The sequence below is a fragment of the Stegostoma tigrinum genome, chromosome 1 (assembly GCF_030684315.1).
Source record: "Stegostoma tigrinum isolate sSteTig4 chromosome 1, sSteTig4.hap1, whole genome shotgun sequence".
NCBI lineage: Eukaryota > Metazoa > Chordata > Chondrichthyes > Orectolobiformes > Stegostomatidae > Stegostoma > Stegostoma tigrinum.
The window spans coordinates 186,998,974-187,024,208 of record NC_081354.1 but is presented as its reverse complement, the minus strand read 5'-3'; the positions used below and the strand labels follow the sequence as shown (position 1 = coordinate 187,024,208).

Here is a 25,235-nt window from a genome sequence, read left to right as displayed (position 1 = left end):
GAGCTTAGCAAGTCTGGCAGGATCTGTGAAGAGAAATCAAAGTTAATGTTTCGGGTCCAGTGACCCTTCCTCAGAACTGCTTTTCCAGCAATTTCTGTGTTTGTTTCTGTTTACAGCATCTATAGTTCTTTTGGCTTTTATTTAATACAGAAGGAGGCCATTTGGCTGTCTTGGTCATGTGGTAAAGCTCTCCAAATAATCCAACTCTCCACTCTGCTCTTACTCAAAGTCCACTCCCTGAAGTGTTGAACTAATTCTCCATTGTAAAGTTACATTGAGATGACTTCCAGTACCCTTTCAGATCATAAAACACATTAAATCAATCATTGTCTTCTTCTCTCTAGTTGTTTAAGTTACCAACACCTTCTGTTGTTCTCTGGTTACCAATTTTTATCCTTATTTACCCTATCAAACCCCCTTATTGTGTATTATTAGTGTCAGTTTCAATTATCTTGGGTGACCTGCAATCAGACTAAAGTGGTTGATGTGTAACTGTTGTGTTCCATGCCTGCAGATACCTGATAGCTCACATGGTCTTATAGAAATGCCAAGATTACTTACTGCTATTGAGACTGCGCTGGTAACTGCTCCGATGTAACCCAAGATGAACTGAGACACAGGAGGAGGCTGTTAAGGTTGGGGATAGGAGAGAGAATGATTATTTTGAAAACCAGTTGAAAATACCACATTTGACTTGGAACTGCAAAAACAAATTATACAAAGCTACATACCGCTTTACAGGAGGATCATAAACAACACATGACACTGCGTCACATAAAGACACATTAGGTAAGATGACAAAAGGCTTGGTAAAAGAAAGAATGTATTCAAGGTGGTGGAGAGGTATAGGGAAAGAACCCTGCCTTCCCTGTCCAACCCTTGGAAGCTCATGCTTTTGTGAAGATGGCCCTTGTCATGGCTGGTCCATCCAGATACAAATACCCCTGGGACCACCCAACCAAGCCTCAAAAGCTAAGCAGATTCCCTTCATTCACAGAGTCACAGACCTGTACAGCATGGAAACAGACCCTTTGGTCCAAATCATCCATGGCAGTCAGATATCCCAAATAAGTCTCGTCCCATTCGCCAGCATTTGGCCCATATTCCTCTCAATTCTTCCTATGCATGTAACCCATCCAGTTGCATTTTAAACACTGTAATTGTACCAACCTCCACCGCTTCCTCTAGCAGCTTGTTCCAGACAATGCACCACCTTCTGTGTGAAAAAATTGCTTCATAGGTCCCTTTTAAATCCTCCCCCTTTCACCTTAAACCTCGGTTTGGACCCCCTATCCTGGGAAAAAGACATTGGCTAGCCACCCTATCTATGCCCCTTATGATTCATAAACTTCTGGAAGGTCATCCCTCAGCCTCCTGATGCTCTTGGTAAGATAGCCCCAGCCTTTTCAGTGTCTTCTTATAGCTCAAACCCTCTAACCTTGGTAGCTTCTTGTAAATCTTCTCTGAATCCTTTCAAGTTTCACAACATCCTTACTTTAGTAGTGAAGCCAGAAATGAACACAGTGGCCAAACCAATATGCTGTACAGCTGCAATATGACCTCCCAACTTCTATATTCAATGCACTGACCAATAAAGGTAAGAACACCAAACACCTTCCTCACTCTCCTGTCTACTTGTGACTCTACTTTCAAGGAACTACGAACCTGCACTGCTAGGTCTCTTTGTTCAGCAACACTTCCCAGCATTGTACCATTAAGTGTATAAGTCCAGCCCTAATTTGCTTTCCAAAATGCAGCACCTCACATTTATCTAAATTAACCTGTATCTACCACTCATCAGCCCATTGGCCCATTTGTTCAAGGTCCCAATATACTCTTAGGTAACACTCTTGGGTGTACACTATATCTCCAATTTCAGTGACATCTATAAACTTACTGACCAGATTGGTGGCACACAGCTGGTCACAGGCCTCCAGTCCAAAAAGCAACCCTCTACCACCACCCTCTGACTCCTGCCTTTGAGCCAGTTCTGTATCCAAATGTCTAGTTCCCCCTGTATTCCATGTGATCTAACCTTGTTAGCCAATCATCCATGCGGAACCTTGTCAAATGCCTTACTGAAGTCCATATAGATCACATCCACCACTCTGCCTTCATCAATCCTCTTTGTTACTTCTTCAAAAAATTCAATCAAGTTAGTGAGATATGATTTCCCATGCACAAATCCATATTGACTATCCCTAATCAGTCCTGGCCTTTCAAAACACATGTAAATCCTGTCCCTCAGGATCCCTTCCAACAACTCTCCCCATCCGATGTCAGACTCACTGGTCTAAAGTTCCCTGGCTTTTCCTTACCACCATTCTTGTGGCACCATGTTAGCCAACATCCAGTCTTCCAGGACCTGACATATGGCTATTGATGATAGGAATATCTCAGCAAGGGGCCCAGCAATCACTTTCCTAGCTTCCCATGAAGTTCAAGGATACACTGGATCAGGTCCTAGGAATTTATACGTTTATGCGTTTTAAGACATCCAGCACCACCTCCTCTGTAATATGGACATTTTTCAAGATGTTACTATTTATTTCCACAAGTTCTTTAGCTTCCACATCCTTTTCTACAATAAATACTCAGGCGGTAGTAGATTCGCCAACTTTAGGCACATTTAAGTCGTCATTGGATAAGCATATGGATGTACATGGAATAATGTAGGTTAGATGGGCTTGAGATCAGTATGACAGGTCGGCACAACATCGAGGGCCGAAGGGCCTGTACTGTGCTGTAATGTTCTATGTTCTATGTAAAATGCTAATTTAGTATCTCCCCATCTCCTGCAGTCCCACACATAGGTGTCCTTGCTGATCTTTAAGCTCCAGCTACAGAGCCAGGAGGTACACTAAGAGGCAGTGGGAGGGAGGCACCAGAGACAGTGTATCGTGCATTATGTGGCACTATTTTATCGATAGCACTGCTTTAAAATTACATCTAGTTGCTTGTTTCTCTGAGTAGCACTAAGTATACTTCTTACACCATGAAGCATAACTTCATTGTTGTAGTGAATATACCATTTATCAGTTTCTGTGTTGAGGGTCTACTACAGCATCTGGAAGCAAGAGGGACAAGCCGTATGCTGGGCTTGGGTCACGAATACACCATTAGTCTTTCTTCACAAAATCCGAGGTCTTGCTTGGCCTCTGTGTTCAAAACAGTTGATGTGAATGATCTGGCCTGTGATGTCTGGAGCAAAAAGTGCACAGCAAACTCTAAGCAATGCATTAAGATGGATAGAGATTAGGGACCACACAGGTCTGTGCCCTGTACAGTTCATGGGTCTGTTTGTATTGTTGTCTCACTTTAAACACCGCAATGTTGGTGGATCTTGCATCCTTCCCCCTACCAGTTGAGACACTTATCCTAACCACTCGCCAAGTGTTGTCACAGTTATTTTCTTCTCCATTATATATTTTCTATTTTTAGCATAATGCAATGCAAGTAAGTGTAGCCTCCATCTCAACATGTTGCTGAGCCTCCAAAGATCCAAATCACTTTTCTGCTAGCCCTTCCTGAAAACCTTAGCAGCTTCTTACCACACAATCCATCTACAACAGCCTGCACCTGTCTACCTTTCTCCCAGTCACCAACATATGAGGTGACTATGCCAGATGCGGTCATACGCTATTTCCTTTATCTAGATTGTGGAGGAACACACCTCCCGTATGATCCCCTTCCAAACCCTTCTTTAAGTCTTATCCATTGCAGACGGTGTATTGTACGTCGGCTGTACGCATTATACGTATGATACATAGACATGCAATGTCCCTTGCTTCTCCCTCTATATCTCCATTCCCTGCAGACCCAAATAATTTGCCAACTTTCCTTCCCTCAGCAGTAGACTCTTGTCCACTCACCATTCTCCTTTCCCCTTAATTCCTTTGGATGGATGAGACTGCCTAGCTATGGCCCATGCCCTCAAGGAACCTAACAGGAGAGCAATGGACACAAAGTGCCGAGATACATGACTGGTGGCTGCATATCTTCCCAACCATCTAACTCTGGACAGTCTGCTATGGACTATCAATTGCCCCAGAACTGACCATGATCCATTCCCTGGACTGCAGGCACATGGCTCCTTTGACCGAGAACACTGTAACCAGAAGCCTGACCGCTACGATTCCCCAGACTGGTATCGGGGGCTGCCCCTGACTCAATGTGCTGGGAGGTATGCCTCTCTTGACTTCACCGAGGACTACTCCCCTAAGACTTTACACAGAAACATAGGAGATAGGAGCAGAAAGAGGCCATTTGGTCCTTCAAGACTGTTCCGCTATTCTTCACGGCTTCGCATTCTTCATGGCTGATCATCCAACTCAATAGCCTAATCCTGCTTTCTCCACATAACCTTTGATCGCATTCGCCCCAAATGCTTTATCTCATTGCCTCTTGAATACATTCAATGTTTTGGCATCAACTACTTCCTGTGGCAATGAAATCCAGAGGCTCACCACTCTTTGGGTGAAGAAATGTCTCCTCATCTCCGTCCTAAATAATCCACCCCAAATCCTCGGACTCTGAGCCCTGGTTCAGGACACAGCCACTATCAGGAACATCCTCCCTGTATCTACCCTGTCCAGTCCTGTTAGAACTTTATAAGTTTCTATGAGATTCCCCGTCATTCGTCTGAGCTCTGGAAGCAGTCCCAATCTAGTCAATCTCTCCTCATACATCAAATCTGCCATTCCCGGAATCAACCTGGTAAACCTCTGCTGCATTCCCTTGAGAGCAAGAACATCCTTCCACAGAAAAGGAGGCCTGTATAACCGCAATAACTCATCCCTGCCCCTGTACTCAAAACCTCTCACAAAGAAGGCCAACATACCATTTGCCTTCTTTACCACCGGTTGCACCTGCATGCTTACCTTCAGCGACTGGTGCACAAGGACACCCACATCTGACTGCATACTCCCCTCTCCCAATTTACAGCCATTGAGGTAGTAATCTGCCTTCTTGATCTTGCTTCCAAAGTGAATAACTTTACATTTATCCAATTTACACTGCATCTGCCATTGATTTATCCACTCACCCAACCTGTCGAGAACATGCTGAAGGATCCCTGCATCCTCGTCACAGTTTACCTTCCCACCCAACTTGGTATCATTTGCAGACTTGGAGATGTTACATTTTGCTTCCTCGTCCAAATCATTAATATTTATTGTGAATAGCTGGGGTCCCAGCACCAATCCCGGTGGCACTCCACTAGTTAGTACTTGCCAATTTGAAAAGGACCCATTAATTCATACTCTTTATTTCCTCTCTCCCAACCAGCTTCCTATCCGTATCAATGCACTTCCCCACAATCCCATGGACCTTAATCTTGCATATTAATCTGTTATGTGGGACTGTCGAATGCTTTGAGGCACGGCTGTCTGCTTGATGCACATGCAGTGTGTTTGCCATGTAAACTGTTAGCACATGGTACAGCTGTGAGATTGACATAACACACTGTCATTACGCAAGATGCCTGTCACCAGTGTATTAACCAGCAAGGTAAGCTGCCTCATCTAGAATTGCGCTAACTGGTATAGCAAAGCAAAGCAAGGCAAGGCAAAGCAAACAAAGGCTAAGCGCTGATTGAGTCAGCATGCAGATAGGTGCTGAGTGAGCAAGGGCTAATACAGCGAGTAGCCCTTGGATGCAACTTGGTCCAGTCCATGAGCTGGGTGGCTGTCTGCGCACACAAACATTATCCTTGTCACAGCATTACAGCGTTAGTTGCTGCAATGCCCTGTGTCTGTGTTTCCTGAGCATCCTGCAAGGGTATTGGAAAGGGCGCCATAATGGTCACGAGGGATTGGCAAATGCCGGACGTCAATCTCCATGCCCTGAGATGCCGTTTGGCCCTGAGAAACATGGAGGTTCTTCGGAAAAAGTGGTTGTCTGGTCACTAAATATCTGCTCTGATTTCAAACAACAAAAGTAAAAGAACAAAGAATGATACAGCACAGGAACAGGTCCTTCAGCCCTCCAAGCCTCCGTTGCCACATTTTGCCCTTCCATACCTAAACTGTCTTCATTTACATGATCCGTATCCCTCAATTCCTTTCTTATTCATGTTTTCCTCCATGTGCTTCTTAAATGCTGCTATTATGCCTGCTTCCATATCTCCTCTGGCAGCGTGTTTCAGGTGCTCACCACCCTTTGTGTGAAAAATGTGCCTCACATATCTCATTTAATCTTCCCCCCTCGTGCCTCGAACCTGTGTCCCCTAGTAATTGACCACTTTACCCTGTGAAAAAAGCCTCATATGTTTCACTCTATCCATGGTATTCACAACCTTATAAACTTTTATCAGGTCGTCCCCTCAGCCTCAAGCGTTCCAATGAAAACAAACCCAGTCCAGCCAACCGTTCTTCATAGCTAAAATCTGCCATGCCATGCAACATCCTGGTGAACCTTTTCTGTACCCTCTCCTTCCATCCACATCCTTCTGTGGATGGTAATCAGAACGAGAATATTGGTTTGCAATATTCCAAGTGTGACCTAACTAAAATTCTGTAAAGCTGCAGCATAACTAGTCTAGCCTGATACTCAACGCTCCTTCCAAAGAAGGCGAGCACGCCATTAGCACTTTTTTACTACATTACCTACCTGTGTTGTCACCTATAGTGATCTGTGAAACTGTACATCCAGACCCCTCTGCATATCGATACTCCTAAGGGTTCTGCCGTTCACTGGATAATTTCCCCCTGGAGTTGACCTTCCGAAATGCATTACCTCACATTTGTCTGGATTAAACTCCATCTGCCATTTTTCTGCCCATGCCTCCAACTGATCTATGGCCTGCTGTATCCTCTGACATTCCTCCAAATCATTTGTGTAAATCAGGAAAGCAGAGGTCCCAGCACTGATCCCTGTGGAACACCACCAGTCACAACGCTCCATTCTGAAAAGCATTCTTCCAACACTGCCCTCTGTCTCCTGTGACTAAGTCTTTTCTGCATCCATCTATCTAGCTCACCCGAATACCATGTGACTTCAAGTTTTGTACCAGTCTGCCAAGAGGAGCCTTGTCAAAGGCTTTGCTGAAGTCTGTGTAGACAACATCAACTGCTTTTCTCTCATCAATCATTTTCGTCAACTTCTCAAAAAACAGGATCAAGTTAGTGAGGCATGACCTGCTCCACACTAAACCATGCTGTGTATCACAAATAAATCCATTTGCTTGTAAATGCGTATAGATCTTGTCTCTGAGAAACTTTTGCAGTAATTTCTCTCCCATCGACGTGAGATTCACAGGCCTGCAATTTCCAGGATTATTGCTATTACCCTTCTTAAACAATGGGACAGCATTGGCTATTCCCCAGTCCTTTGGGACATCACCTGTGGCTAAAGAGGATACACAGATGTCTGTCAGTGCTCCAGCAATTTGTTCTCTCACATGCCTCAACATTCTGGACCCATGTTGAGTTCTCTCAACAATGAGATTGTTCAAAAGGTTACATAGGAAAGAAGCTGAATATTAATGAGAGTAGTTGGGTCTTTAAAGCTGTGCTTAACAAGTAATAATCTCCCTTAATTGGCCATTCGCTGCTGCACAGCGAGAAATCACCTCAGTGCTTGTGAAAAAGATGGCAGTGACGGCAGGACAGGGTAGGAAGTGTTCGGGCTCTGTGTTTGTATGCTCCCGCTCATCAGGCCAGTGACATTCTTCTTTATTCTTTATGTTTTTTTTCTTAATTTGTCTTTTGTATCATGTATATAAATGATGAAAAGCTGTTGACCTAGCACCCGAACCTTGTGGAATACAGCTAGTCACAGGCCTCCAGTCTGAAAAACAACCCTGAAAAGGTGCTTGAACACTCGCCTTTCGTGGTCAATGCATTCAGTACAGGATTTAGGAAGTCATGTTGCGGCTGTACAGGATATTGGTTGGGGCACTTTTCGAATACCGCTACAGTCCTGGTCTCCCTGCTATAAGAAAGATATTGCAAAACTTGAAATGGTTCGGAAAAGATTTACAAGGTTTACAAGTCAGGGTTGGAGGGCTGAATGTATAGTAAGATGCTGGATAGGCTGGGGCTATTTTCCCTGGAAAGTTGGAGGCTGAGGGTTGACCTTGTAGAGATTTACAAAATAATGAGAGGCATGGACAGGGTAAATAGCCAAGGTCTTTTCTCTGGTATAGGGGGAGTCCAAAAGTACAAAGCATAGGTTTAAGGAGAGAGGGCAAAGATTAAAAAGAGACCTAACAGGCAATCTTTTCATGCAGAGGGTGGTGCATGTATGGAATGAGCTGCCAGAGGAAGTGGTGGAGGCTGGTACAATTACAGGAGTCATTTGGGGACTCCATAGTTAGGGGGACAGATAGGAAGTTCTGTGGGGATGAGAGAGACTCACGGTTGGTGTGTTGCCTCCCAGGTGCCAGGGTGTGTGATGTCTCTGATCGTGTTTTTGGGATCCTTAACGGGGAGGGGGAGCAGCCCCAAGTCGTGATCCACATTGGCACCAACGACATAGGTAGGAGGAGAGATGGGGATTTAAGGCAGAAATTCAGGGAGTTAGTTTGGAAGCTGAGAGCGAGGATGAACAGAGTTGTTGTCTCTGGTTTGTTGCCCGTGCCACGTGCTAGTGAGGGGAGGAATAGGGAGAGAGAGGAGTTGAACATGTGGCTACAGGGATGGTGCAGGAGGGAGGGTTTTGGATTCTTAGGTAATTGGGGCTCTTTCTGGGATAGGTGGGACCTCTACAAACAGGATGGTCTTCACCTGATCCAGAGGGGTACCGATATCCTAGCGGGGAAATTCGCTAAGGCTATTCGGGTGGATTTAAACTAATTCAGCAGGGAGATGGGAACCAAAATTGTAGTTCGAGTATAGAGAAGGTTGAGAGTAGGGAGGTCCGAAATAAAGTTTCAGGGACGCAAGATGGCACCGGCAAGCAAGAAGTTGGATTGAAGTGTGTCTACTTCAATGCCAGGAGCATCCGGAATAAGGTGCGTGAACTTGCAGCATGGCTTGGTACCTGGGACTTCGATGTTGTGGCCATTTTGGAGACATGGATAGAGCAGGGGCAGGAATGGTTGTTGCAGGTTCCGGGATTTAGATGTTTCAGTAAGAACAGAGAAGATGGTAAAAGAGGGGGAGGTGTGGCATTGTTGGTCAAGGACAGTATTACAGTTGCAGAAAGGATGTTTGGGGACTCGTCAACTGAGGTAGTATGGGCTGAGGTTAGAAACAGTAAAGGAGAGGTCACCCTGTTGGGAGTTTTCTATAGGCCTCCGAATAGTTCCAGAGATGTAGAGGAAAGGATAGCAAAGATGATTCTCGATAGGAGTGAGAGAGACATGGTAGTTGTCATGGGGGACTTCAACTTTCCAAATATTGACTGGAAACACGATAGTTCGAGTACTATAGATGGGTCAGTTTTTGTCCAGTGTGTGCAGGAGGGCTTCCTGACACAGTATGTAGACAGGCCAACAAGGGGCAAATCCACATTAGATTTGGTAATGGGTAATGAGCCCGGACAGGTGTTAGATTTGGAAGTAGGTGAGCACTTAGGTGATAGCGATCACAATTCTGTTATGTTTACTTTCGTGATGGAAAGGGATAGGTGTATACCACTGGGCAAGAGTAATAGCTGGGGGAAAGGCAATTACGATGAGATTAAGCAAGATTTAGGGAGCATAGAATGGGGAAGGAAACTGCAGGGGATGGGCACATTAAAAATATGGAGCTTATTCAAGGAAAAGCTCCTGTGTGTCCTAGATAAATATGTACCTGTCAGGCAGGGAGGAAGCTGTAGAGTGCGGGAGCCATGGTTTACGAAGGAGGTGGAATCTCTGATCAAGAGGAAGAAGAAGGCTTATGTTAGGATGAGATGTGAAGGCTCAGTTAGGGCACTTGAGGGCTACGAGGTAGCCCGAAAAGACCTAAAGAGAGGGCTCAGAAGAGCCAGGAGGAGACATGAGAAGTTGTTGGCGGATAGGATCAGGGTAAACCCTCAGGCTTTCTATTGGTATTTAAGGAATAAAAGAATGACGAGAGTAAGATAAGGGCCAATCAAGGATAGTAGTGGGAAGTTGTGTGTGGAGTCAGAGGAGATAGGGGAAGCGCTAAATGAATATTTTTCAACAGTATTCACTCGAGAAAACGACAATGTTGTCGAGGAGAATACTGAGATACAGGCTACTAGGCTAGGTGGGATTGAGGTTCACAAGGAAGAGGTATTAGAAATCCTTCAGAGGGTGAAGATAGATAAGTCCCCTGGGCCCGGATGGGATTTATCCTTGGATCCTCTGGGAAGCCAGGGAGCACATTGCCGAGTCTTTGACATTGATCTTTAACTCATCATTGTCTACAGGTATAATGCCAGATGACTGGAGGACAGCAAATGTGGTTCCCCGGTTCAAGAAGGGGCGTAGAGACAACCCTGGTAATTATAGACCAGTGAGCCTTACCTCAGTTGTTGGTAATGTGTTGGAAAATGTTATATGAGATAGGATTTATAATCATCGAGAAAAGAATAATTTAACTGGGGATAGTCAGCATTGTTTTGTGAAGGGTAGGTTGTGCCTCACAAACCTTATTGAGTTCTTTGAGAAGGTGACCAAACAGGTTGATGAGGGTAAACCAGTTGATGTGGTGTATTTGGATTTCAGCAAGGCTTTCGATAAGGTTCCCCATGGTAGGCTATTGTACAAAATGCGGAGGAATGGGATTGTGGGAGATATAGCAGTTTGGATCAGAAATTGGCTTGCTGAAAGAAGGCAGAGGGTGGTAGTTGATGGGAAATGTTCATCCTGGAGACCAGTTACTAGTGGTGTACCGCAAGGGTCGGTGTTGGGTCTACTGCTGTTCCTCATTTTTATAAATGACCTGGATGAGGGCGTAGAAGGATGGGTTAGTAAATTTTCAGACAACACTCAGGTCAGTGGAGTTGTGGATAGTGACGAAGGATGTTGCAGAGAGACATAGATAAGCTGCAGAGCTGGGCTGAGGGGTGGAAAATGGAGTTTAATGCGGACAAGTGTGAGGTGATGCACTTTGGTAGGAGTAACCGGAATGCGAAGTACTGGGCTAATGGTAAGATTCTTGGTAGTGTAGATGAGCAGAGAGATCTCGGTGTCCATGTGCACAGATTCTTGAAAGTTGTCACCCAGGTTGACAGGGCTGTTAAGAAGGCATACAGTGTTTTAGCTTTTATTAATAGAGGGATCGCGTTCCAGAACCAAGAGGTTATGGTGAAGCTATACAAAACTCTGGTGTGGCTGCACTTGGAGTATTGCGTACAGTTCTGGTCACCGCATTATAAGAAGGATGCGGGAGCTTTGGAAAGGATGCAGAGGAGATTTACTAGGATGTTGCCTGGTATGGAGGGAAGGTCTTACAAGGAAAGGCTGAGGGACTTGAGGCTGTTTTCGTTGGAGAGAAGAAGGGTGAGAGGTGACTTAATTGAAACATATAAAATAATCCGAGGGTTAGATAGCGTGGATAGGGAGAGTCTTTTTCCTAGGATGGTGACGGTGAGCACAAGGGGGCATAGCTTTAAATTGAGGGGTGAAAGATATAGGACAGATGTCAGAGGTAGTTTCTTTACTCAGAGTAATAAGGGAATGGAATGCTTTGCCTGCAACCCTAGTAGATTTGCCAACTTTAGGTACATTTCAGTCGCCATTGGACAAGCATATGGACCTACATGGAATAGTGTAGGTTAGATGGGCTTCAGATTGGTATGACAGGTCGGCACAACATCGAAGGCCGAAGGGCCTGTACTGTGCTGTAACGTTCGATGTTGTACAATTACAACATTTAAAAGGCATCTGGATAGATATATGAACAGGAAGGTTTCAGAGGGATATGGGCCAAATGTTGGCAAATGAGACTAGATTAATTTTGGTTGTCTGTTTGGTATGGATGAGTTAGACCACCAGGTCTGTTTCCATGCTGTACAGCTCTATGACTATCAAAGTTCATCATGTCTTCTTTTCTGAGGCTGTGGTAGAGGAGATGGTAGGTCTGGATGATGTTCCTTCCTCATCGCCATTGTCGCCTTGGTTTTAACAACGGCTTCACTGTCAGTGGGTCTGGTCTATTCGCCCTGGTGGCAGTTTCAGTGGTGTTCGTACGGTGGTTCCATTTTGTTCCTTGTGGCTATTGTGACAATGTGGAGTCTTTGAGCATGACTGAAGTGGTGGTAGCTTCACTGTTGGTGACTTGGTCCATCCAGTCTGTTCCTCCTTGCTATGGGGGTGATGCAGTGGCTTCGGTGTCAGTTTTGGTGGTGTCTATATGGTAAGTCCAGTCTGGAAATCCATGCTTTGGTGCCTCAGGGATAGCTTCGGCTGCATCATCCCATGGCCACTCCAGAAACCCAGGAGTCATGCAGGAAACTAAAGATGAACTTTGTCTGAATATTAAAATGACACCGAATTGTGGCAACTTTACACATCTCACTGTATTTTTATAACTACAAATGATAATAAATCACTATTCTGTTCTACTATAATGTGCCTGGTTTTTACATGAACTCCACTTTCTCGCGCTCTCCTCTTATCCCTTTATCCCCCAACTTCTCATGCTTATAAAAGCTCAGTGACTGAATTCTTTGTGACCCAGATCCTTGGTATTGGGAATTGCAAATATTTTCCTCAGTGAAGATATTTTTCGTCAGTTTTAAATGGCCAAAATCTTGACATAGGTCAATGGCCAAGGAAAAGACTGTCCAGTAAAAAACATATAAGATATTGTAAGGTACGATGATGAGGATTTGTGTTAGAAACACTGGACCAGAGGCATTTCAAATCCATCTTACCTTTGTTGCGTTTCTATTTGCATAGTTCACACAGGCATTGTGACTCTGGTTCAACCACTACAGAAAAAAAACACAAATTATCAATATATCCAAATTGTGAATCAAGGAGCTGATCTACAATCCATGACAAAGAAACAATCTTGGATTGATTAATGAATCAATAGGGGAAAACAAAGATATAGAGACCGGCGGACTTTAGGTTCACTACCCATTGCCTGTTGAGTTCATCCATATTAATCCACATGACAAGTGGCCTCAGCAGTAAACTGAAAACCAGCAGTTGTTCCCTTTCTTAATTCTTTACAATGATCCATGACATGTCAAAGAATCAGCAATGCTGTGTCAATGATCAGAGAGATCACCAATTCAAAATACCCAACTTTACATTAGAATGGCCATTTTGATACTCGAAAGCCATCAAAAGTATGAGGCTGCTCCACCATCTTGTTCCTCAGCCACATCTTCCTGCATTATCCAAAATTCCCTGGATTCTTAGAACAGAAAAATCTGTTGATATTTCCCTTATTCATTAATGGGATTAGGGTATCACTGGCTAGGCAGCATTTGTTGCCCAGAAGACCGTTTAGGGTCAACCACATTACTATGGGTCTGGAGTCACATGTAGGGCAGACCAGGTAAGGATGGCAGTTCCCTTCCCTAAAGGACATTAGTGAACCAGATGGGTTTTTGACTCTAGCATTTTCCCCACTACTGATACTCGGCTAACTGGTCTGCAATTCTCTGACTTTCTCTCCCACCTTTTTAAACAGTAATGTTATATTCGTCATCCTCCAAACTGTAGGAACTGCTTGGGGTAGCACAGTGTAGCTCAGTGGTTAGCACTGCTGCGTGACATCACCCAGGACCTGGGTTTGATTCTACCCTCAGGCAACTGTCTGTGTGGTGTTATAACAAGGTGTAGAGCTGGATGAACACAGCAGGCCAAGCAGCATCAGAGGAGCAGGAAGCCTGATGTTTTGGGCCTAGACCCTTCATCATTCCTGTGTTTGTCCAGCTCTACACCTTGTTATCTCAGATGTTCCAGCATTTGCAGTTCCTATTATATCTGTCTGTGTGGTGTTTGTATGTTTTCCCTGTGTCTGTGTGGGTTTCCTCTCGCAATCCAAAGATGTTCAGGTTAGGTGGATCAGTAATGCTAAATTGTCCAAAGTGTTCAAGGTATCTACAGGTGAGGTGGATTAGCTAAGGCAAAGTCTAGGTTATGAGGGTCTGGGGGATGCTGTTTGGATGGTTTGTGCCACTCAATGGGCTGAATGGGTTCTAATCACACTGTAGAGATTCTATGCTGCAGAGTCTATAAAATATTGGAAGACGACCAGCAATACCTCCAATATTTCCAGACCCATTTCCTTTAGCATTTTGGGAAGCAGAGTAGCAGCCCATGGGGACTTGTCAGTCTTCAATTTAAATTCAATAAATAGTTCTGGAATGAAAAAATAATCTTGTAATGGTGGTCACTATTGATCATTGTTAAAACCTATATAGTTCACTAATTTTTTTTTCAGGAAATGTGTCTGTTAGCGAGGAAGCGAATGCCTAATGGTATTATCGCTGGACAATTAATCCAGAGACCCAGGTAGTGTTACGGGGGCCTGGGTTTGAATCCCATCACGGCACATGGTGGAATTTGAATTCAATAAAATATCTGGAGTTAAGAACCTAGTGATGTCCGTGAATCCATTTTCAATTGTGGGGAAAAGCCCATCTGGTTCGCTAATGTCCTTTAGGGAAAGAACCGCTATCCTTAGCTGGTCTGGCCTACATTTGACTTCAGACCCATGGGAATGCGGGTGACTCTTAACTACCCTCCGGGCAATTAGGGATGGGCAATAAATGCTGCCTGGCCAGTGACACCTAATCCCGTGAATGGATAAAGAAAAAAAAATCCTCACCTGGTCTGGCACTTTGTGACTCCACTTCACAGCAATGCAGTTGACTCTTAAGTGTCCTGTCAAATGGCCTGGCAAGCTATTTAGTTGAATCGTATTTATGGGGAGGGAACATATGCTGGACTTGTTGACAACTCATTACTTATTGTTGATAATTCATAACTCATGAAATAATAAAGTAAAACAAACAGAATGGGTATTGGGCGTATGGAAATGCCCTACTCGTAAGTCAAGTTCAAGTCACAAATTGATACATATCGGGATACAAACAATATCAAACGGAGTTAGCCCAGGAAAATGGCACGGAGATTATAAACCATGATCTAACTGAACGACAGGCCAAATGTAAGGGGTGAATGGCTTTACTCTTGCTCTGAGGAAGGGTCACCGGACCCGAAACGTTAACTCTTTTTTTCTCCTCCACAGATGCTGTCAGACCTGCTGAGCTTTTCCAGCAACTTTGTTTTTTTTTACTCCTGCTCTTCCATTCTTAATTGCATTTCATCGAGTGTAGGCACATTGCAGGAGGCAGAAGGGGAGGGGTTGACTTTTCTAAGTAAAGACAATGAACAGGGATTGCATTTGTTAGTTCAGTTATATCCTCAAAGAATTCCAGCGAATTAGTTAGGCATGACTTGCATTTCATAAATCATGTTGGTTTGGATTTATTGCCATTACGAGTTAATTGCTTCCTTTTTAATGGACATCAATGTTTTTCCTACTGTAGATGTCAAACTAATAGCCCTATCATTGCTTTGGCCTCTTTTCAATTGGACCATTGGAATCTGAAATATTTTCATTTATCTGCTATTAAGTTCTATGAGAAGTGGAAAATTCCAACTATGGGTCAGCCTTTCTCTACATCTATTCACTATTCCTATATGCATTCTCTCTGGTCTGCCTCATGAATATTTGAGGTTTTTACTTGACCTTTTAGATGCTGAGCTTTGCACTCTCACAACTCAAATCCAAGTTCTACCTCTGCAAATAATGCAAACAGCACACCTCACTGGCATTGCTATGAAATAAATATCGCATTCCAGTCACACTTCTTCAACTCATCCATTTGGTATATTAAAACTTACCTCACTCCCAATGACGAGACCTCTATATTAGCTTGACAATTTATGAATACCTCAAATATTGCAAATTTAAATTTAGCTTTTATTTACAAAAATTGCCATACAAAAACAAGAGGAGCCCATCTGTCACCAGTTGTTCTGTTGTTCAGTTTAAATAAATAGGGAGAGAGGGGAAGGCGGATAGAAGACTCCCTCCCCCAACTATTTATTTCAGAGTCCTCTTCCCATCCTACACTTCTGAAGAGGGGTCTAGGCCCAAAACCTCTGCTTTCCTGCTCCTCTGATGCTGCTTGGCCTGCTGTGTTCATCTAGCTCCACACCTTGTTACCTCAGATTCTCTAGCATCTGCAGTTTCTACTATCTCTTAAGAGTACTGATAGGCAGAGGGATCTGGGTGCACAGGTGCACAGGTCACTGAAAGTGGCAATGCAGGTGGAGAAGGTAGTCAACAAGGCATAAGGCATGCTTGCCTTCATTGCTGGGGCACTGAATTTAAAAATTGGCAGGTAATATTGTAGCTTTATAGAACCTTAGTTGGGCCACATTTGGAATAGTGTTCAATTCTGGTCGCCACACCAGCAGCAGGATGTGGTGGCTTTGGAGAGGGTACAGAAAAGATTTACTGGGATGTTGCCTGATATGGAGGGCGTTAGTTATGAGGAGAGGTTGGAGAAATGTGGGTTGTTCTCACTGGAACGACAGAGGTTGAGGTGGGGGGATCTGAAAGAAGTCTACAAGATTGTGAAGGGCATGGACAGACTGGACAGTCAGAAACTTTTTCCCAGGATGGAAGAGTCAGTTACTAGGGGGCATAGGTTTAAGGTGCGAGGGGCCAGGTTTTAAGGTGATGTTCGAGGCAATTTTTTTTTACACGGAGGGTGGTGGGTGCCTGGAACTCCATGCCAGGGGAGGTAGTGGAAGCAGATACCGTACTGACTTTTAAAGGCTTCTTGACAAATATATGAAAAGGATGTGAACAGAGGGATTCGGTCCCCAGAAAGGTAGGGGTTTTAGTTGCAATGCGCAACATGTCGGTGCAGGCTTGGAGAGGTGAAGAGCTTGTTCCTATGCTGTAATTGTCTTTGTTCTTTATTATTTGTCGGCATTATCATCACTTAATCCACTGTCGACATCCTGCGTGCTACCATTGACCAGAAACTGAACTGGGTCAGTCATTAAAATATACGTCTCCAAGATGAGTGATATGAAGGGTCTAGGCCCGAAACGTCAGCTTTTGTGCTCTTGAGATGCTGCTTGGCCTGCTGTGTTCATCCAGCTCCACACTTTGTTATCTTGGACTCCAAGATGAGGTCAGCGGTTAGGAATACTGCAGCGAAGCACTCACCTCCTGACTTCTCCAGAGCCTGTCCATCCCCAACAAGGCACAAATCAGGAGTGTGATGGAATACTCCCCACTTACCTGGATGGGTGCATCTCCAACACTACTGAAGAAGCTTGACACCATCCAGGACAAAGCAGCCCACTTGTTTGGCACCTCTTTCACAAATGTCTCTGTAGGGGTAGTGAGTGCCATCTGCACAAAACACTTCAGAAATTCATTTTGTCTCCTGAGATAGCATCATTGAAATCCATGAACTATATCCTCCAGAAGGACAAGGGAATATCACCAACGGCAAGCTCCACTCCAAGCCACTCACCAGCCTCTCTTGGAAATATATAAATGTTCCTTCAGTATCACTGGGTCAAAATCTTGGAACTCCCTCTCTAATAGCATTGTGGATGTACCTGTACCAAATGAACTGCTGTGGTTAAGGCACAGGGATGGGCAATAAATGCTGATGCAACAAGCGGCACCTACCTTCCCTGAATGAATAAAAACTCCTTTAAATATCTCAAACACCTATCATCTCAGGGCTAATTTATTTCACATCCAATTATTAGTAAATCGTTAACAATGAACATGAACTGTGCAAAATACCCAACATGCACCACAGTTCATTCTTTCAGGCCGAAGTTTTGTCATGAGGAAGAAGTTGTACGTTTAAGGACACGGGAAAAAATATCACCTCAGGTGACCTCCCACCCACAACCTCCAACCTCATTGTTCACCAACCCTGCACCGCCCGCTTCTATATCCTACCCAAAATCCACAAACCCGCCTGCCCTGGTTGACCCATTGTCTCCGCCTGCTCCTGCCCCACCGAACTCATCTCCAACTATTTGGATTCCATTTTCTCCCCCTTGGTCCTGGAACCCCCTACCTATGTCCGTGACACCACCCACGCCCTCCACCTCCTCCAGAACTTGCAATTCCCTGGTCCCCAACACCTCATTTTCACCATGGACGTCCAGTCCCTATACATCTGCATGGGGAATGGCCATGCCATGCCCCTAAAGGACCTCCGCTTCTTCCTGTCCTGCAGGCCCAACCAGTCCCCCTCCACCGACACCCTCATCCACCAAGACGAACTCGTCTTCACCTTCAACTTCTCTTTTGATTCCTCCCAGTTCCTACAGACAGAGGGTGGCGTGGGTACCCGCATGGGCCCAAGCTATGCCTGCCTCTTTGTAGAGTACGTGGAACAATCCCTCTTCCGCACCTACACTGGGCCTAAACACCACCTCTTCCTCCGTTACATTGATGAACTGTATCGGCACCTCATCATGCTCCCAAGAGGAGCTCGAACAGTTCATCCACTTCACCAACGCCTTCCACCCCAACCTCAAGTTCACCTGGGCCATTTCCAACACATCCCTCACCTTCCTGGACCTCTCTGTCTCCATCTCAGGCAACCACCTAGAAATCGATATCCATTTCAAGCCCACCGACTCCCACAGCTACCTAGAATACACCACCTCCCACCCACCTTGCTGCAAAAATTCCATCCCCTATTCCCAATTCCTTCGCCTCCACCGCATCTGCTCCCAGGATGAGGCATTCCACTCCCGTACGTCCCAGATGTCCTTGTTCTTCAAGGACCGCAACATCCCCCCCGCAATGGTCGAGAACGCCCTCAACGGAGTCACCCGCATTTCCTGCAACTCATCCCTCACACCCCGCCCCCACAATAACCACCAGAAGAGAATCCCCCTCGTGCTCACATAGCACCCCACCGACCTCTGGATACAATGCATCATCCTCCTACACTTCCGCCATCTACAATCCAACCCCACCACTAAAGACATTTTTCTATTCCCACCTTTGTCTGCCTTCCAGAGAGACCACTCTTTCCGGGACTCCTTTGTCCACTCCACACACCCCTCCAACCCCACCACACCCGGCACTTTCCCCTGCAAGCGCAGGAAGTGCTACACTTGCCCCCACACCTCCTCCCTCACCCCCACTTCAGGCCCCAAGATGACTTTCCACCTCAAGCAGATGTTCGCCTGCACAGTTGCCAATGTGGTATAATGTACCCACTTGTACCCATTGTGGCTTCCTCTACATTGGGGAAACCAAGTGGAGGCTTGGCGACCGCTCGTCCCCTCCCCTCACTGCATCCTAAAACCAGCCCAGCCTGTCTCTGCTTCCCTAACCTGTTCTTCCTCTCACCCATCCCTTCCTCCCACCCCAAGCCGCACCTCCATTTCCTACCTACTACCTCATCCCGCCTCCTTGAGCTGTCCGACTTCTCTGGACTGACCTATCCCCTCCCTACCTCCCCACCTATACTCTCCTCTCCACCTATCTTCTTGTCTCTCCATCTTCGGTCCGCCTCCCCCTCTCTCCCTATTTATTCCAGAACCCTCTCCCCATCCCCCTCTCTGATGAAGGGTCTGGGCCCAAAACGTCAGCTTTTGTGCTCCTGAGATGCTGCTTGGCCTGCTGTGTTCATCCAGCTTCACACTTTGTTATCTTGGATTCTCCAGCATCTGCAGTTCCCATTAGCTCCAGTCAAGAAGATGTGCAGGTTTACAGGGAAAAAGCAGGAGATTGGCATTGTTACAATGCAGAGAGCTAGTCTAGACACAGTGGGCTGAATCACCTTCTTCAACACCTTAACACTTTTAGGATTCTGTGATTCACTTATGACTGGTTGTTATCAGTATTGCAGAACTTTGGTCAGATCTATTATTTAGCATGCATAAATTCCTATGTTGCACCTCCACCTGGATGGCAACTCTTTTTTTTACTAAGAACAGACTCGATCTTGCATGTTCTCTTGCTGTTCTCAGTATACCAGAACTGATTCCCCCCTGTTTTATCGCGACAGTAGAGTGGGGGTATGCTCGACATGAGATTAAAAATTATAATTCAACACAATATTGCTGGAGCTGATGGTCCAACTCACCTCATAGATTACAAAAATAAGTAAAGACAATTTACAACTGAGGACCAAATAACTCTTGACTCCTTCAATAATCACTGTTTACCAGTAGATGTCACCTTCTGCAATAAAAAAATCTAAAAATGGATGCTCCAAGTCAGAAGTAAAAACAGAAATTGTTGGAAAAACTTAGTTCTGAAGAAGGATCATGTTCGCTGAGCTGGAAATGATGTCAACCACCCCAGCAAACTGAGGCATACAAATAACAAGCGGGACAGAACACCAACACTTCACCAGAGGCACACTGATGATGTTATTTGGCATCTGCAACCAAACATACCAGCTCGGTGAGCAAATCTACAACTTCATCCCGCAACCCGAGCTACAAATCTTCTCAAAAAACTTTCAGGATAATTGGACCTGAAACGCCAACTCTTTCTCTCCACAGATATTGCCAGATCTGCTGAGTTTTTGCAGCAATTTCTGTTTTTAGAACATAGAACATAGAACAGTACAGCACAGAACAGGCCCTTCAGCCCACTATGTTGTGCCGACCATTGATCCTCATGTATGCACCCTCAAATTTCTGTGACCATATACATGTCCAGCAGTCTCTTAAATGACCCCAATGACCTTGCTTCCACAACTGCTGCTGGCAACGCATTCCATGCTCTCACAACTCTCTGCGTAAAGAACCTGCCTCTGACATCCCCTCTATACTTTCCACCAACCAGCTTAAAACTATGACCCCTCGTGCTAGCCATTTCTGCCCTGGGAAATAGTCTCTGGCTATCAACTCTATCTATGTCTCTCATTATCTTGTATACCTCAATTAGGTCCCCTCTCCTCCTCCTTTTCTCCAATGAAAAGAGACCGAGCTCAGTCAACCTCTCTTCATAAGATAAGCCCTCCAGTCCAGGCAGCATCCTGGTAAACCTCCTCTGAACCCTCTCCAAAGCATCCACATCTTTCCTATAATAGGGCGCCCAGAACTGGACGCAGTATTCCAAGTGCGGTCTAACCAAAGTTTTATAGAGCTGCAACAAGATCTCACGACTCTTAAACTCAATCCCCCTGTTAATGAAAGCCAAAACACCATATGCTTTCTTAACAACCCTGTCCACTTGGGTGGCCACTTTAAGGGATCTATGTATCTGCACACCAAGATCCCTCTGTTCCTCCACGCTGCCAAGAATCCTATCCTTAATCCTGTACTCAGCTTTCAAATTCGACCTTCCAAAATGCATCACCTCGCATTTATCCAGGTTGAACTCCATCTGCCATCTCTCAGCCCATCTCTGCATCCTGTCAATGTCCCGCTGCAGCCTACAACAGCCCTCTACACTGTCAACGACACCTCCGACCTTTGTGTCGTCTGCAAACTTGCTGACCCATCCTTCAATCCCCTCATCCAAGTCATTAATAAAAATTACAAACAGTAGAGGCCCAAGGACAGAGCCCTGTGGAACACCACTCACCACTGACTTCCAGGCAGAATATTTTCCTTCTACTACCACTCGCTGTCTTCTGTTGGCCAGCCAATTCTGTATCCAAGCAGCTAAGTTCCCCTGTATCCCATTCCTCCTGACCTTCTGAATGAGCCTACCATGGGGAACCTTATCAAATGCCTTACTGAAGTCCATATACACCACATCCACAGCTCGACCCTCATCAACGTTTCTAGTCACATCCCCAAAAAACTCGATAAGGTTTGTGAGGCATGACCTACCCCTCACAAAGCCATGTTGACTGTATTTGATCAAGCCATGCTCTTCCAGATGGTCATAAATCTTATCCCTCAGAATCCTTTCTAACACCTTGCAGACGACAGACGTGAGACTTACCGGTCTATAATTGCCGGGGATTTCCCTATTTCCTTTCTTGAAGAGAGGAATTACATTTGCCTCTCTCCAGTCCTCAGGTACGACTCCAGTGGAGAGCAAGGATGCAAAGATCTTCGCCAGTGGCGAAGCAATTGCATTTCTCGCTTCCCAAAGCAGCCGAGGACAAATCTGGTCCAGGCCTGGCGACTTGTCAATCTTAATGTTTGACAAAATTTTCAGCACATCAGCTTCCTCTATCTCTATCCATTCCAGCATGCACACCTGCTCTTCAAAGGTTTCATTCACTACAAAGTTCGTTTCTTTCGTAAAGACAGAAGCAAAAAACTCATTTAGGGCTTCCCCTACCTCCTCAGACTCCACACACAAGTTCCCTATGCTATCCCTGATCGGCCCTACTCTTTCTTTGATCATTCTCTTATTCCTTATTTTGTTTCTCACTTTTTGCAATATTGCTTACAGAACCCACTTGATAGCTCCTGTCTAACAAGCCTAACAAGCTATTGGCTCAGGGGGCAAATGTGGGTATCCAGAATGACCCACCCTTGCAATTAACAGCTGCAGTCACACTGGTACACTGGTTGTGTTCTTCCATTATTTGGGGTTCAACTAATATTTTGGACCTTTATTTTATATTGCTTCTTTTTATTTTGAAGTGGATAATAAGCCATTCTGCGAGGAACAGAATATTGATGGATGTAAGGGACTTAAGGTATGAAATGGAAGTCCTGTAAAAGAATGAGTGATGAAGAGGTTAGCTTGACCTCAGTCATTGGTAATATTTTACAGTCCATTAGTAGAGGGCGATTGCATCATATTCAGAACTGCACGGCTTGCTCGGAAGGAGCTCAAAAGTGGACTGAGGAGGGCCAGGAGGGGGCTCGAAAAAGGCTTGGCAGGAAGGATTAGGGAGAACCCGAAGGCATTTTACTCATGTGTGAGGAATAAGAGAATGATCAAGGAGAAGGTAGGGCTGATCAGGGATAATGTGGGGAACTTGTGCGTGGAGTCTGAGCAGGTAGGGGAAGCCCTAAATGAGTTTTTTGCTTCGGTTTTCACTAAGGAAAGGGACGTTATTGTGAATGAGAACTTTGAGGAGCAGGAAAACAGGCTTGAACAGATCAAGATTGAGGAAGTTGATTGACTGGAAATTTTGGCAAACATTAAGATTGATAAGTCCCCAGGGCCAGACCAGATTTATCCTAGGTTGCTCCGGGAAGCGAGAAAGGAGGTTGCCAAGCCACTGGCGAAGATCTTTGCTTCCTCAGTCTCCCCGGGATTTGTACCGGAAGATTGGAGGGAGGCAAATGTTGTTCCTCCTTTTCAGGAAAGGAATAGGGAAATCCCTGGAAATTACAGACCAGTCAGTCTTACGTCTGTGATCAGCAAGGTTTTGGAAAGAATTCTGAGGGATAGGATTTATGACGATTTGGAAAAGCATAGTGTGATTAAAGGGAGTCAGCATGGCTTTGTGAGGGGCAGGTCATGCCTTACAAATCTTATTGAGTTCTTTGAGGAAGTCACGAGACAGGTTGATGATGGTTGAGCAGTGGATGTGGTGTACATGGACTTTAGCAAGGCATTTGATAAGGTTCTCCACGGCAGGGTCACTCAAAGTCAGGAGGTATGGGATACAGGGTGATTTGGCTGTCTGGATTCAGAATTGGTTGGCTGACAGGAGGCAGAGAGTGGTTGTAGATGGTAAGTATTCTGCCTGGAGGTCAGTGCTGAGCGGTGTCCTGCAGGGCTCTGTTCTTGGGCCTCTGCTCTTTGTAGATTTTATAAATGACTTGGATGAGGAGGCTGAGGGCTGGGTTAGTATGTTTGCTGATGACACAAAGGTTGGAGGTGCCATTGATAGCATCGAGGGCTATTGCAGGCTTCAGCGAGACATTGACAGAATGCAGAGCTGGGCTGAGAAATGGCAGATGGAGTTCAACCTGGATAAATGCGAAGTCATGCATTTTGGAAGGTCGAACTTAAATGCTGAATATAGGATTAAAGGCAGGATTCTCGGCAGTGTGAGGAACAGCGGGATCTTGTTGTTCAAGTGCATAGCTCCCTCAAAGTTGCCACCCAGGTGGATAAGGTTGTTAAGAAAGCATATGATGTTTTGGCTTTCATTAACATGGGGATCGAGTTTAAGAGCCGCGAGGTTATGCTGCAGCTCTACAAAACCTGGTGAGACCACACTTGGAATATTGTGTCCAATTCTGGTCGCCCTATTATAGGAAAGATGTGGAGGCTTTGGAGAGGGTGCAAAGGAGGTTTACCAGATGCTGTCTGGACTGGAGGGCTTGCCTTACAAAGGGAGGTTGACTGAGCTCGGACTTTTCTCTCTGGAGAGAAGAAGGAAGAGAGGTGACCTGTTCGAGGTGTACAAGGTAATGAGAGGCATGGATAGAGTTGATTGCCAGAGACTTTTCCCCAGGGCAGGATTGACTGCCACGAGGGGTCATAGTTTTAAGGTGTTAGGAGGAAGGTATAGAGGAGACGTCAGAGGGAGTTTCTTCACCCAGAGAGTTGTGAGCGCATGGAATAGTTTACCAGTGGTAGTCGTGGAAGCGGAGTCACTTGTGACATTTAAGCGACTGCTGGACATGCACATGGACAGCAGTGAATTGAGGGGAATGTAGGTTAGGTTATTTTGTTTTTGGATTAGGATTATTCCACGGCACAACATCGTGGGCTGAAGGGCCTGTACTGCACTGTACTTTTCTATGTTCTATAAAGTAGGGCTGAGTCAGCATGGCTTCATCAAGGGGAGATCATGCCTGACAAAACTGTTGGAATTCTTTATGGAGATAATAAACAAGTTAGACAAAGGAGAGCTAAAAAGTGTAATCTATTTGGATTTCCAGAATGTTGTTGAGAAGGTGGCACAAAGGTGGTTGTGAAATAAGACCGTGTCGGGGCAAGGTACTGGCATGGATAGAGGATTGGCTGATGAGCAAAAGGCAGAGAGGAACGATAAAGGAACAAAATACCAAGATGCTGGAAAAGCTCAGCAGATCTTGCAGCATCTGTGGAGGAGAGAAAAGAGTTAACGTTTCAAGTCCGGTGGCCCTTCCTCAGAACGATAAAGGGGTCTTTTTCAGGATGGCAGCCAATAACTAGAGGAGCTCTGCAGGCTTTTTTCCTGGGGTGGAAGTAGCTCTTATGAGGGGGCATATTTTTAAAGTTAGTGGAGGTAGATATGGGGGACACAAAAGAAGTAGGTTCTTTACTCAGAGAGTGGTCGGGGCATGGAATGCATTGCCAGAGAGGGTAGTGGAATCAGCCTCAGTAGGGGCATTTCAGCGGCTATTAGATTGGCATATGGATGATAGTATAAGGTTGGGGTGGTGGTGAGATTGACCTTAGGGTTAGGGTAAAAGTTCGGCATAACATCGTGGGCCGAAG

At 45.2% G+C, this 25,235-nt stretch overlaps 1 protein-coding gene across 5 annotated transcripts in view; it reads right to left on the bottom strand.

Annotated features, from left to right (window-relative positions):
• LOC125455349 (sideroflexin-5-like) overlaps positions 1 to 25,235 on the bottom strand; it is a 274,456-nt gene that overhangs the window by 161,634 nt on the left and 87,587 nt on the right. For all 5 annotated transcript variants that reach the window (XM_059650637.1, XM_059650636.1, XM_059650639.1 and 2 more), the window contains 2 exons: positions 12,772 to 12,828; positions 562 to 627 (listed from right to left, as the gene is read on the bottom strand). In XM_059650637.1, the coding sequence (XP_059506620.1) occupies positions 562 to 627; positions 12,772 to 12,828 (123 nt within the window). The remainder of the gene's footprint in view (positions 1 to 561; positions 628 to 12,771; positions 12,829 to 25,235) is intronic.